The 14613-nt window shown below is 47.2% G+C and overlaps 1 protein-coding gene across 1 annotated transcript; it reads right to left on the bottom strand.

Annotated features, from left to right (window-relative positions):
* Window positions 1-8698: 8698 nt before the first annotated feature.
* Window positions 8699-12527, bottom strand: LOC109768457 (26S proteasome regulatory subunit 4 homolog). The gene is made up of 5 exons (XM_020327173.4): window positions 11821-12527; window positions 10281-10526; window positions 9696-10082; window positions 9470-9610; window positions 8699-9010 (listed from the first exon to the last, which is right to left on the bottom strand). The coding sequence occupies exons 1-5, from the start codon at window positions 12310-12312 to the stop codon at window positions 8927-8929; spliced, it is 1350 nt and encodes a 449-aa protein (XP_020182762.1). The 5' UTR covers window positions 12313-12527; the 3' UTR covers window positions 8699-8926.
* Window positions 12528-14613: the final 2086 nt, after the last annotated feature.

Raw genomic sequence — 14613 nt, 5'->3', positions numbered from 1 at the left:
CTTGCATGTCGATGAGTATGACAACCGGCAGGAGCCATAGGAGTTGTCTTAATTTATTGTATGACCTGCGTGTCAATGAAAACGCCATGTAATTACTTTACTTTATTGCTAACCGTTAGCCATAGTAGTAGAAGTAATAGTTGGCGAGACAACTTCATGAAGACACGATGATGGAGATCATGATGATGGAGATCATGGTGTCATGCCGGTGACGAAGGTGATCATGCCGCGCCTCCAAGATGGAGATCTAAGGCGCAAGATGATATTGGCCATATCACGTCACCTTATGATTTGCATGTGATGTTTATCATGTTTACATCTTATTTGCTTAGAACGACGGTAGCATAAATAAGATGATCCCTCACTAAAATTTCAAGAGACGTGTTCCCCCTAACTGTGCACCGTTGCGAAGGTTCGTTGTTTCGAAGCACCACGTGATGATCGGGTGTGATAGATTCTAACGTTCGAATACAACGGGTGTTGACGAGCCTAGCGTGTACAGACATGGCCTCGGAACACATGCGAAACACTTAGGTTAACTTGACGAGCCTAGCATGTACAGACATGGCCTCAGAACAAAAGAGATCGAAAGGTCGAACATGAGTCGTATAGTAGATACGATCAACATGGAGATGTTCACCGATGATGACTAGTCCGTCTCACGTGATGATCGGACACGGCCTAGTTTGACTCGGATCATGTATCACTTAGATGACTAGAAGGATGTCTATCTGAGTGGGAGTTCATTGAATAATCAGATGAACTTAATTATCATGAACATAGTCACAAGGTCTTTGCAAATTATGTCATAGCTTACGCTTTAGTTCTACTGTTTAAGATATGTTCCTAGAGAAAATTTAGTTGAAAGTTGATAGTAGCAATTATGCGGACTGGGTCCGTGAACTGAGGATTGTCCTCATTGCTGCACAGAAGGCTTATGTCCTTAATGCACCGCTCGGTGTGCTGAACCTCGAGCGTCGTTTGTGGATGTTGCGAACATCTGACATACACGTTTTGATGACTACGTGATAGTTCAGTGCGTAATGTTGAACGGTTTAAAATTGTGGCACCAAAGACGTTTTGAAACGTCGCAGAACATATGAGATGTTCCGAAGACTGAAATTGGGATTTCAGACTAGTGCCCACGTCAAGAGGTATGAGACCTCTGACAAGTTTCTTAAGCCTGCAGACTAAGGGAGAAAAGCTCAATCGTTGAGCATGTGCTCAGATTGTCTGAGTGCCACAATCGCTTGAATCGAGTGGGAGTTAACCTTCCAGATGAGATAGTGATGGTTCTCCGTAGTCACTGCCACCAAGCTATTAGAGCTTCGTGATGAACTATAACATATCAGGGATAGATATGATGATCCTTGAGCTATTCGCGATGTTTGACACCGCGAAAGTAGAAATCAAATAGGAGCATCAATTGTTGATGGTTAATAAAACCACTAGTTTCAAGAAGGGCAAGGGCAAAAGGGATACTTCATGAAACAGCAAATCATTTGCTGCTCTAGTAAAGAATCCCAAGGTTAAACCCAAACCCGAGACTAAGTGCTCCTGTAATGAGGGGAACGGTCACTGAAGCAGAACTACCCTAGATACTTGGTAGATGAGAAGGCAGGCAAGGTCGACAGAAGTATATTGGATATACATTATGTGAATGTGTACTTTACTAGTACTCCTAGCAGCACCAGGGTATTAGATACCGGTTCGGTTGCTAAGTGTTAGTAACTCGAAATAAAAGCTGCGGAATAAACGGAGACTAGCTAAAGGTGAGATGACGATATGTGTTGGAAGTGTTTCCAAGGTTGATGTGATCAAGCATCGCATGCTCCCTCTACCATCGAGATTGGTATTAAACCTAAATAATTGTTATTTGGTGTTTGCATTGAGCATAAACATGATTGGATTATGTTTATCGCAATACGGTTATTCATTTAAGGAGAATAATGGTTACTCTGTTTATTTGAATAATACCTTCAATGGTCTTGCACCTAAAATGAATCTCGATCGCAGTGATACACATGTTCGTGCCAAAAGACATAAAATAGTAATGATAGTACCACATACTTGTGGCACTGCCATTTGAGTCATATTGGTATAGAACGCATGAAGAAGCTCCATATAGATGGATCTTTGGACTCACTCGTTTTTGAAAAGATTGAGACATGCGAACCATGTCTATTGGTATATATGCATGAAGAAACTCCATGCAGATGGATCGTTTGGACTCACTTGATTTTGAATCACTTGAGACATGCAAATCATACCACATGGGCAAGATGACTGAAAGGCCTCGTTTTCAGTAAGATGGAACGAGAGAGAAACTTGTTGGAAGTAATACATTTTGATGTATGCAGTCCAATGAGTGCTGAGGCATGCAGTGGATACCGTTATGTTCTTACTTCACAGATGATTTGAGTAGATGCTGAGTGTATTTACTTGATGAAACACGTCTGAATTATTGAAAGGTTCAAGTGATTTCAGAGTGAAGTTGAAGATCGTCGTGACAAGAGGATAAAATGTCTGTGATATGATCATAGAGATGAGTATCTGAGTTACGAGTTTGGCACACAATTAAGAAATTGTGGAAATTGTTTCACGACTAATACCGCTTGGAGCACCATAGTGTGATGGTGTGTCCGAACATTATAACTGCACCCTATTGGATATGGTGCATACCATGATGTCTCTTATCGAATTACCACTATCGTTTATGGGTTAGGCATTAGAGACAACCGCATTCACTTTAAATAGGGCACCACGCAATTCCGTTGAGACGACACCGTTTAGAGAAACCTAAGTTGTCGTTTCTTAAAAGTTTGGGGCTGCGATGCTTATGTGAAAAAGTTTCAGGCTGATAAGCTCGACCCAAAGCGGATAAATGCATCTTCATAGAATACCCAAAACAGTTGGGTATACCTCCTGTTTCAGATCTGGAAGCAAAAGTAATTGCTTCTAGAAATGAGTCCTTTCTCGAGGAAAAGTTTCTCTCGAAAGAATTGAGTGGGAGGATGGTGGAGACTTGATGAGGTTATTGAACCATAACTTCAACTAGTGTGTAGCAGGGCACAGGAAGTTGTTCCTGTGGCACCTACAACAATTGAAGTGGAAGCTTATGATAGTGATCATGAAACTTCGGATCAAGTCACTACCAAACCTCGTAGGTCGATAAGGATGCATACTACTTCAGAGTGGTACGTAATCCTGTCTTGGAAGTCATGTTGCTAGACAACAATGAACCTACGAGCTATGGAGAAGCGATGGTGGGCCCGGATTCCGACGAATGGCTCGAGGCCATGAAATCCGAGAGAGGATCCATGTATAAAAGCAAAGTATAGACTTTGGAAGAAATACTTGATAGTCGTAAGGCTGTTGGGTGCAGATGGATTTTAAAAGGAAGACAGACAATGATGGTAAGTGTCACCATTAAGAAAGCTCGACTTGTCGTTAAGATGTTTTCTGACAAGTTCAAGGAGTTGACTACGATGAGATTTTCTCACTCGTAGCGATGCTAAGAGTCTGTTGGAATTGTGTTAGCAGTTACTGCATTATTTATGAAATCTTGCAGATATGATATCAAAACAAGTTTCCTTACCAGTTTTCGTAAGGAAAGGTTGTATGTGATACAACCAGAAGGTTTTTGTCAATCCTGAAAGATGCTAACAAGTATGCAAAGCTCCAGCAATCCTTCTAAGGACTGGAGTAAGCATCTCGGAGTTGGAATGTATGCTTTGATGAGATGATCAAAGATTTTGGGTTTATACAAAGTTTGTTAGAAACTTGTATTTACAATAAAGTGAGTGGGAGCGCTACAACATTTCTGATAAGTATATGTGAATGACATATTGTTGATCCGAAATGATGTAAAAATTTCTGGAAAGCATAAAGGGTTGTTTGAAAGGAGTTTTTCAAAGGAAGACCTGGATAAAGCTGCTTACATATTGGGCATCAAGATCTATAGAGATAGATCAAGACACTTGATGATGCTTTCAAAGAACGCACACCTTGACATGATTTTGAAAGAGTTCAAAATAGATCAGCAAAGAAGGAGTTCTTGGCTGTGTTACAAGGTGTGAGTATTGAGTAAGACTCAAGACCTGACCACAGCAGAAGAGAGAGAAAGGATGAAGGTCGTCCCCTATGCTTTAGACGTAGGCTCTACAGTATGCTATGCTATGTACCGCACATGAAGTGTGCCTTGCCATGAGTTGGTCAAGGGGTACAATAGGGAATGGATCACATGACAGCGGTCGAACTTATCCTTAGTATCTAGTGGACTAAGGAATTTTCTCGATTATGGAGGTGAAAAGGAGTTCGTCGTAAAGGGTTACATCGATGCGAACTTTGACACTAATCCGGATGACTCTGAGTAGTAAACCGGATTCGTATAGTAGAGCAGTTATTTGAAATGGCTCCAAGTAGCGCGTGGTAGCATCCACAAGATGACATAGATATTCGTAAAACACACACGGATCTGAAAGGTTCAGACCCGTTGACTAATAACCTCTCTCACAAGCATAACATGATCAAACCAGAACTCATTGAGTGTTAATCACATAGTGATGTGAACTAGATTGTTGACTCTAGTAAACTCTTTGGATGTTGGTCACATGGTGATGTGACCTGTGAGTGTTAATCACATGGTGATGTGAACTAGATTATTGACTCTAGTGCAAGTGGGAGACTGTTGGAAATATGCCCTAGAGGCAATAATAAATTGGTTATTATTATATTTCCTTGTTCATGATAATCGTTTATTATCCATGCTAAAATTGTATTGATAGGAAACTCAAATACATGTGTGGATACATAGACAACACCTGTCCCTAATAAGCCTCTAGTTAACTAGCTCGTTGATCAATAGATGGTTACGGTTTCCTGACCATGGACATTGGATGTCGTTGATAACGGGATCACATCATTAGGAGAATGATGTGATGGACAAGACCCAATCCTAAGCCTAGCACAAGATCGTGTAGTTCGTCTGCTAAAGCTTTTCTAATGTCAAGTATCATTTCCTTAGACCATGAGATTGTGCAACTCCCGGATACCGTAGGAATGCTTTGGGTGTACCAAACGTCACAACGTAACTGGGTGGCTATAAAGGTGCACTACAGGTATCTCCGAAAGTGTCTGTTGGGTTGGCACGAATCGAGACTGGGATTTGTCACTCCGTGTAAACGGAGACGTATCTCTGGGCCCACTCGGTAGGACATCACCATAATGTGCACGATGTGACCAAGGAGTTGATCACGGGGTGATGTGTTACGGAACGAGTAAAGAGACTTGCCGGTAACGAGATTGAACAAGGTATCGGGATACCGACGATCGAATCTCGGGCAAGTAACATACCGATTGACAAAGGGAATTGTATACGGGATTGATTGAATCCCCGACATCGTGGTTCATCCGATGAGATCATCGTGGAACATGTGGGAGCCAACATGGGTATCCAGATCCCGCTGTTGGTTATTGACCGGAGAACGTCTCGGTCATGTCTGCATGGTTCCCGAACCCGTAGGGTCTACACACTTAAGGTTCGATGACGCTAGGGTTATAGGGAATAGATATACGTGGTTACCGAATGTTGTTCGGAGTCCCGGATGAGATCCCGGACGTCACGAGGAGTTCCGGAATGGTCCGGAGGTAAAGATTTATATATGGGAAGTCCTGTTTTGGTCACCGGAAAAGTTTCGGGTGCTATCGGTAACGTACCGGGACCACCGGGACGGTCCCGGGGGTCCACCAGGTGGGGCCACCGGCCCCAGAGGGCTGCGTGGGCCAAGTGTGGGAAGGGACCAGCCCCTAGGTGGGCTGGTGCGCCTCCCACAAGGGGCCCAGGGCGGAGGAAGGGGGGAAGGGGGAAACCCTAGGCTCAGATGGGCCTAAGGCCCACCTAGTGGTGCGCCCCCCTCTCTCCCCCCTTGGCCGCCCCTCCAAGTCCCATCTAGGGCTGGCCGCACCCCTTGGGGGGGAACCCTAGATGGGGGCGCAGCCCCTCCCCCTCCCCTATATATAGTGGGGGTTTTGGGGCTGCCACAGACATGAGAACACCTCTCTCTTGGCGCAGCCCTACCCCTCTCCCTCCTCGTCTCTCGCACTGCTTGGCGAAGCCCTGCTGGAGTGCCACGCTCCTCCATCACCACCATGCCGTTGTGCTGCTGCTGGACGGAGTCTTCCCCAACCTCTCCCTCTCTCCTTGCCGGATCAAGGCGTGGGAGATGTCACCGGGCTGCACGTGTGTTGAACGCAGAGGCGCCGTGGTTCGGCGCTTAGATCGGACTCAACCGCGATCTGAACCGCTACGAGTACGACTCCCTCATCCGCGTTCTTGCAACGCTTCCGCATTGCGATCTACAATGGTATGTAGATGCACTCCCCTTCCCCTCGTTGCTAGATTACTCCATAGATTGATCTTGGTGATGCGTAGAAAATTTTGAATTTCTGCTACGTTCCCCAACAGGCCGAACCCGGCGCGCTGGGGGGCGCCTGGGGGCGCCGGGGCAAGTTGTTTTGGCGCGAAGCAGCCGCGGGCCCGCCGAGTCAGTGAGACGGGCGCTTCGTCGCCTTCATCGCCTCGGTTCCCGCGAAAATCAATGCCAAGGCTGATGCGCTGCCGCCGCCGGTCAGCGTTGCCATTGATTCCTCACGGGTGGCGCGTCACGGGGCGGCGCGGCGACGCCTCCCCTCCCGCCACGCGTACACACGGGCGCGGCTATATAAGCCGGTGGCCACCCTCGCCTCTGGCCACACCGGCCCTAGCCGCCGAGCTCTCCCTCTCCCGTGCGCCGCCGCCGAGCCCTCCCTCTCCCTCCCCCACCGACAGCCCCGATGGCCGAACGTTTCCCCGACGACGAGGCGGCGGCCAACGGCTTCGGCCGCCGCTCGCTCCGCGAACAGGAGTCGTGGTTCCTTTTCGAGGCCAACATCCCGGCGCCACCGGACATGCGCGCCGGGCCGACGGGGTGGAGATTCAGCAACGGGGGAGTGCCCATTCCCCGGTTGCCCGACGCCGTGGCGTGCTCCCCCTACTTCGCCGCCGAGGTAGAGATCGTGCGTGCCTCCCTCACCGACGAGCAGCTCGCCCTCCCCCAGTACGCCGGCGACAACCACGCGGCGTGGGCGGCGTACTTCGAGCGCCGTCAGCAGCAGAGGCTGGCGTCCACCAACGGGGCGCCGGTGGTGGGCGGCACGAAGAACAGCGAGGAGCGCCACCTGTGGTGGGGCGTCCCCGGCCGCACGCTCGAGTGTGTGCTGACGCACCTTGAGGGCGGCAACAACCCGCCGCTGGCATACCCTCCCCCGGCGAGGGCGGCCGCCCCGGCCCACCGCCGACGCGCCGGGCAATGGATGCCCAGGAGGTTCGTCTCCTCCTCGTCTTCCTCCTCGCACTCCTCCTCACGGTCTTCTTCCCACTCCTCCGGTTCTCCGGCGCTGCTTGGCGTCAAGGTCGGGCCCGCGGCGGAGACGCCGCTCGGCCGGCGCACTCGCAGCGCCGGCATCGTCATCAACGAGGGCGGCCGGCGCGCCTCCTCGTCGGCTCCTCCGCGCTTCGTCAAGCCAAAGACGGAGCCGGGTCTCCTCGCCGTGAAGACGGAACACGGCGACGTGGAGCTCGACGACGACGCAGCCCTGGAATGGGCGTGCAAGGACTCCCTGAAGATGGCGAGGGAGCGCCAGTGCGCCGCTTCGAGCAGCGCCGCCGGGGCCGCGACGAAGGAGGAGTCGTCGTCCTCGAAGACAGCGATGACGACGACGCGCCGCCGCCACCAGTCCGCCATGGCGATGCCGGTCAGGGGTCCACCAGGGAGGGCCGCGTTAAGGAGGAGAAGGCCGATGATGACGACGGCGGTGAGGATGGCGGCGACGACGGCGACTACTCCGCGTTCAGCCAGTTCCCTTTTTAGATATATTTGCTATGTAAAAAGCCGCGAACATGTCTAATATATGCCAAAGTTTACCGAAATTTAGACGTGTTTAGCCGAACTTCGCCGAACGTTTTCTTTTTTGAAAAAATTTAGACGTGTCTGGGGGCGGCCCTGGGGCCGGCGGCTGGGGACCAACTCGCCCCCAGGCCATTTTTTTGCGCCGGCTCACCCCCAGGCGGCGATTTTAGGCGCCCCTGAGGGGCCAACGGCTAGAGATGCTCTAAGCACTTATGCATTAGAAAGTTGAGTTGCTAAGCTATTTAATGTATTTAGCACCACATATAAGCACCTTTGCATTGGAGGTCTGATTTCTAAAAAGCGCTAGTACCTTTGAACAAGGATCCCCTGACGTCCGCCATTGGGCCACTGGCATGTGGGGAGCTGCATCCAGGATCGAATGAGACAAATCCTTGTTTTATGGATTAAAAACAGGCTCATGCGGATGAACAACACCTTAAGTGACATTGACTCATAAAGGCGACGAAATACAAGAGTCGTCTCGTTTGATCACAAAAACCTTCTTGCAAAAATATTTAATGCTCAAGTTGAAGAGGCATACTGTACAGTCCTTGCATATGTAGTTTGAATTGCATTCCGTCAAAGGACATATAAAAATTAGTTTTCCTACTTCCTTTGTATGCAATCCAATTTCGATTATCCAGTAACAACCATGGCACAACAGAGCATAGCTATCCGGTTGCAGCTTATATTTGCTCAACATCAATGCCACCTGGAATGAATTTGAGAGAAGCACCAGAATGCCACGGTTTTAATAACTGGCCATTGCGATTCAAGCTTATGATTCAGTACTTCGGAAGAAAGGAGTCAACAGATCGTAGTACAACAAACTATTCAATTATCCAACCATTCAGGCGAAGAAAATGTTACAAACAAATTTGCGCCTATTCTCCAAACCGGGGAAACATATCCCACGATACCAAATATATTATCACTACACAACATCATTCTGGTAGTGAAGACAGGTGCACAATTCATCACATGTAAAGCCCCTCCGGCACGCCTTCCTTCTTCTTGAACATGACCTTCTCCTTTGCCTTCTTGAAGTCAGCGTGCGTCACCTAGGGAAATCAGGAAACAGCAGATCAAGTACATGGAAGTATACATGTAGCATTTTCCGGCATTAATTACAACTTATAGATGGCACAAGACGTGTGCCAAAACTTAATACCCTGAACATGATAGACTGGTACCAGACCGACATATTAGTATATAGAACAGAAATGTTCTGAGCCATGAATTAGAAAACAAGTTTGTTGCTAAATAAATGGTGCTTATTGGCTTCCTCCAATAGTATAGCCTATAATCTGAAGTTCTACTGCCTAACTGCCAGGGGGGGAGAACATACATAACAGAAAGTGATAATGCTCATGCAACAAAAACTATATGCTTATCTATCATCCACATGCAAAACCATAATTCTGTGGTACAGATGCCAGCTAGAAATAGAGGTATACTTCAGTGAACTCCCCAAAACAAAGTTTTACTATTTGAACTAGAGATAAAAAGTCCATCCTTACCTTCATCCTACGCTCTCTCAAAGCAAGCAAGCCAGATTCGGTGCATATTGCTTTGATGTCAGCACCAGAAAACTCATCCTTAGTCATGACAAACTCTTCCAGGTTCACATCGTCTGACAATGTCATCTTCGCCGTGTGTATCTGCAAGATTTTATGATGTTCATAAGAACCAAACAAGACTGCATTCTGTAATGTTAAGATCAACATAGACTGATTTAAAAGGTACCTGGAAGATCCGCCGCCTAGTCTTAATGTCCGGAAGAGGGAATTCTATCTTTCGGTCTATTCGGCCAGGGCGAAGCAAGGCTGGATCAAGACTTTCAATGCGATTTGTAGCTAGAATAACTTTAACATCTCCACGTGAGTCAAAACCATCTAGCTGGTTCAGCAGCTCCAACATAGTTCTCTGAATCTCACGCTCCCCTCCTGAATGAGCATCATACCTCTTTGTTCCAACTGCATCGATTTCATCGATGAAGACTATCGAGGGGGAAAGCTCATCCGCCACTCTAAATAGTTCTCTAACTAGTTTTGGACCGTCGCCAAGGTACTTCTGAATAAGTTCACTTCCAACAACACGTAAGAAAGTTGCGGATGTGGAGTTAGCAACAGCCTGCAGTAACAATTTCAAGTAACCACAGGTCATACATCAGCACTCAAATAAATGATATTTAAAAGGTATATAATGCAAAATAAAGCAACAATTCGGAAAAATATTAGAGCCTGCAATGAATTTAAGAGGACTGAAGCCTGAAATGCTCCTCAAAGAAAATAAGCAACAGATGTCTAGTGCGAAGGCCAGAACACTGACCTTGGCAAGTAGAGTTTTCCCTGTTCCCGGTTCTCCATATAATATGACCCCCTTGGGTGGCCTTATTCCAATGTCTTCATATAACTCGGGGTGGGTTAGTGGAAGCTCAACCGCCTCTTTTATTTCTTGAATCTGAGCATCTAACCCACCAATGTCCGCATATGATTCCAGCGGAGCTTTCTCAACTTTCATCACAGATACCATAGGGTCAACTTCGTCTTGCAGAATTCCAACCACAGAAAGAACCTGGAAAATTGTATCTTGTGAGCCATCATAACATCTATTTACAGGCTGCATGACAGTTATGTGCAATGGGCAGTATCTATGGAAAGAGTAGGAAAGTTCCCTGAGCCCCTATGAAGGAAATCACAATAGTTTTATGTTTTGTGATGAAAATAAACAAATACTACACCTGTTTCATGGCTACTCAGATATTGAACACAATACCAAGCCTAAGAGATAAGAACTAAAGTAACATTTATTTATTTTTTGAATTAAGGGGTTCCCCCAGCTTTCATTGCTGGAAGCTGATAACACAGGTTAATACAAGTAATCCGTTGAAGCAAAAGCCCCAACAACACAACACAGAACCAAGAACATCCTCCTAACAACAGAAAAAACTTCCTCAAAGCTGACAACACAGCTAAAACAAAACCAAAGAACACGAAACAGAGTCATAATCTCTTGAATGCAACAGCTATTTTATAGACTGTCAACCAACTATCCTGAGAACCATTGGTGCCCACCCTTTCCTTCTACTGAATATATCAGTAACATAGTAAATACTCCCTCTGTAAAGAAATATAAGAGCGTTTACATCACTACGGCGGGGGTACATAATATAAGGAATATAATGCTTTTATGTCTACCAAAATGATTGCGCACCTGCACATGCATTGACAACCCTCTCACATATTGATCACACCAAAAACGAGTTTCAGAACTACACATCACATGGCCATTGTTAGTTGTTACTTGTTATAATGAGTTTCCCTAGGATTTTGACTTGTTATGGCTGATGAGTTCCCCCTAAGATCCAAAGCAAAGCAAACTAGCTTTGGAATTCATCAACCATAACAAGTCAATTGAAGCCTTGCAGAACTACACCATACAGCTAGTTGTCTAGATTTCAGGAGTGAACCTTTAAATAATAAGTCTAATTAATTGCAGAAACCAACTGACCGCAGTGCTCTACCAGATATGAAAAGCTTCACAACGCAAACTACGCAATCCTCAGCATCGTACCAATCCTTATGAGACTCGTTTTAAGGTTCAGTTCACTTGCGCACATATTTGAGCAATTCAGATTAGAATGAAAATTTCACCAGATTCCTTCAATTCCGATCTCTCTGACTTCAGACTACACGCAGATCCCAAATTCTCTGAGCGACCTATAAGGTCCTAGACTGAACAGGCTTCAATTGACTTGTTATGGTTAACGAATTCCCCCTAAGATCCGAACCCTAGCCTCACCAGGTATGCAGATCGAGAGAGCAAACTAGATGGATCCGGGCCACGGGCAGCGGCAGCAGCAGCGTACCTTGTTGTGCATGAGGATGGAGCAGCCTGGCTCGAGCTGGTCCTTGTCGACGAAGGAGAGTATGCCGACGTAGTACTCGGGGCCGACGGAGGAGGAGACGATGGCGTGGCTCTCGTCGATGATCTCCTCGAGGGAGCCGACGCTCATGGGGGTGCCGCGGAGGTCGTCGACCTTGGAGCGGTCCTCCTCCGTCTTCTCCTCGGTGGGGCGGAGGCGCTCCTGCGCGGCGACGAACTCCTCCTCCATGAGGAGGTAGTCCTTGACGCGGTCGAGCTTGAGGAGGCGGAGGCGGCACTTGGAGAGCGGCGCGACGCCGGGGAGGCGGGCGGCCGCCTCGGGCCCCTTCTGGCGGCGCTGCTTGCGGCCGACCCGGGACGGCGCGGCGGGCGGCTCGAACTTCTTGTCCTTCTTGTCGCCGTCGCCGCCCGGCTTGCCGCGGTCGCCCGGGGCGCCGCCCTGCTTGCCCATGCCGCCCGGCGTGCCCTGCCCCATGGTCGCCGGCGAGGGTTTCGGGGATTTCGGGTGTGGATCTGTTTGGATGCGGCGCGGAGGCTGGTTGGGCGGAGGAGTTCTCGTCCCGGATCGGACCCTTCCCCCTTTTCTGTCTGGCTTCCTTCAATCAACTTTCTCTGCAAGCAAGGATGCTATATGGCCACTCTGTGGCGCGGTGTGTGTTCGATTCGGTGGAGGTGTGAGACCACGAGTCCACCACGGTTTGCTCCCCTCAGAAAGGAAAAAGAAAACGAGTCCACCACGGTGCAAATCCGATTTATTTACCAAAAACATGTAAATTTGAACTATGATTATTTTTATTTTTTGCGGGGGAACTATATGATTAATTCAGCAGATATCTAGGCCTCCTTTGAAATTTATTGCAACGTTTTTTCTAGGAAATGTCACCAATAGGAATGATCTCCTTTCCTCATGTCGAATGATCTCCACGGCAACAAGTTTTTACATTTGGGACAATTTGGTGGGATTTCGCTGCTTAGGTGTGTGTGGCTAGATTCTCTTGAGTAGGGCTGTAAAATCCCACAAGAAGGTTGGTGAACTTAGTTGTTCGTCAATTCGATTGATTCACGCCCGAGATCCCGTAGTACTGGACTCTGGTTAGCTCGAATTTCGAGTGCTTCCACAACCTCAAGTTGCTTACCACATGTTCGGTGTATTGTCTTGAGAGCTAGAGGTGACTACATGCACATCTCTTAGTGTTATCGTGAGCCAACTGAGCAAGACGGTTACGACGGAGATGCTTCATCTGGTATTTGATGCATATGGTGTTGGAAACAGTATCACCACGGATGTGTTTGGTTATTTGCATGGATTTTTGGCTATTTTGCGTATGTGGCCGACTTGGGACAGACTGAGCTAATGTAGGGGGGAAACCATGTTCCGCATATCGTTTGGTACCATGCTTTGCACCAGTAAGCACTTCCATGCCTGGCGTTTGGTTACCATGTAGTTCAGGTCTAAGGTTGTGAATGTGCAAAACATGGTGTTTGGTTGTGCACGGCTGTGATGTGCTCACCTCTTCTCACTACACATTGCACCATTTGGTGACCTTACCACACACTACGCACTACACTATAGAACATCGCACCACATATGTAGTATGAATTAAACATGCTTGCAATCAAATAGTAGTTCAACCTAGATACGGACAAATAGCGCTATAGGTTAAGAATCATATGGCTCAACATATGGAAGTTCATCGATGCCGAAATAGGGGGAGTCCATCCTATGTTATTGCTTCTTCTTTCTCTTTTGATGTTGTTGTTGTTGTTGTTGCTTCATCATCATCATCATCATCATCATCATCATCATCATCTTCTGCTTCTTCCTCTCCTGACGTCGTTGTTGTTGTTCTTCAGATCCTTGTGGTTCCTTTGTTTGCCCACATTGCATCAATATATTCCAACCTTTTGCTCTTCCAAGCTTCATTGTCATGTGCCTCCATACCATGACTGGAGTCATCATCATTAGCCGTCAAATCTTCCTCCTCCGGCACCAACTCATTATAACCCCATTGAAGGATCCACTTTATGCAGAATGCAACATGCTAGAACAAGCCTAACTTTAGTGGGGTAAGGGTGGAATGGCTTCTGATCTAGGATCTTAAATCAATTCTTCAAAGCTCCAAATGCCCTCCCAACCATGACTCTAAGGCTGGAGTGTCTGAGATTGAACAATTCTTGCGCAGTCCTAGGATAGTTCCTAGAAGAGAACTCTTTCAGATGGTACCTGGTTTTCGTGAAGGGTGGAAGAACACCAGGCCAACATGCATGGTCAGCATCTCCTAGGTATAACTTGCAATCGGGGCTATTGATGCCATCAGGCATTGCCATGCTGTCAGCAAGAATGTTAGCATCATGGGCTCATCCTTCCCAACCAGTCAACACATATGTGAACTTCAGATCGAAGTCAAGAGCAACAAGCACATTCTGGCTCGTGTAGTGCTTTCTACCCATGTATGCTGCAACTTGTGTCGTCGGCACTTTATCAGTGATGTGAGTACCATCTATGGCGCCAATACAATCCTATGATGGCATGAAAACGTATTCTTATGGTTGATGACAACATTGCAATCATGTTATGACATGAAATACGAGTAATGCTCACCTTGAAATACTGATACCATCTTGAGCTAGTGTGAATCTTGTGCGAAGTTTGCCCGATTGGTGCCTTGATCATCTCCCCTCTGAGCTCCCTAATATCATACAAGACTTGCTTGAAATGCCGAGAAAATGTTTCACTAGATCTCTTGTATGTGTTGTGAATAATCATGAAACTCTG

The sequence above is a fragment of the Aegilops tauschii genome, chromosome 2 (genome assembly GCF_002575655.3).
Source record: "Aegilops tauschii subsp. strangulata cultivar AL8/78 chromosome 2, Aet v6.0, whole genome shotgun sequence".
NCBI classification, from domain to species: domain Eukaryota; kingdom Viridiplantae; phylum Streptophyta; class Magnoliopsida; order Poales; family Poaceae; genus Aegilops; species Aegilops tauschii.
Note: the sequence above shows the minus strand (reverse complement) of the source record. Positions and strands in the feature narration are given on the sequence as shown.

Bases quoted from the DNA above. Each gene is read 5' to 3' on its own strand.
- LOC109768457 (XM_020327173.4), bottom strand. From the start codon at position 12,312: ATGGGGCAGGGCACGCCGGGCGGCATGGGCAAGCAGGGCGGCGCCCCG. The intron at 10,527-11,820 runs GTACGCTGCTGC...ACAATTTTCCAG, and splicing joins CCATCCTCATGCACAACAAG to GTTCTTTCTGTGGTTGGAAT. The intron at 10,083-10,280 runs GTCAGTGTTCTG...TTGTTACTGCAG, and splicing joins GGAAAACTCTACTTGCCAAG to GCTGTTGCTAACTCCACATC.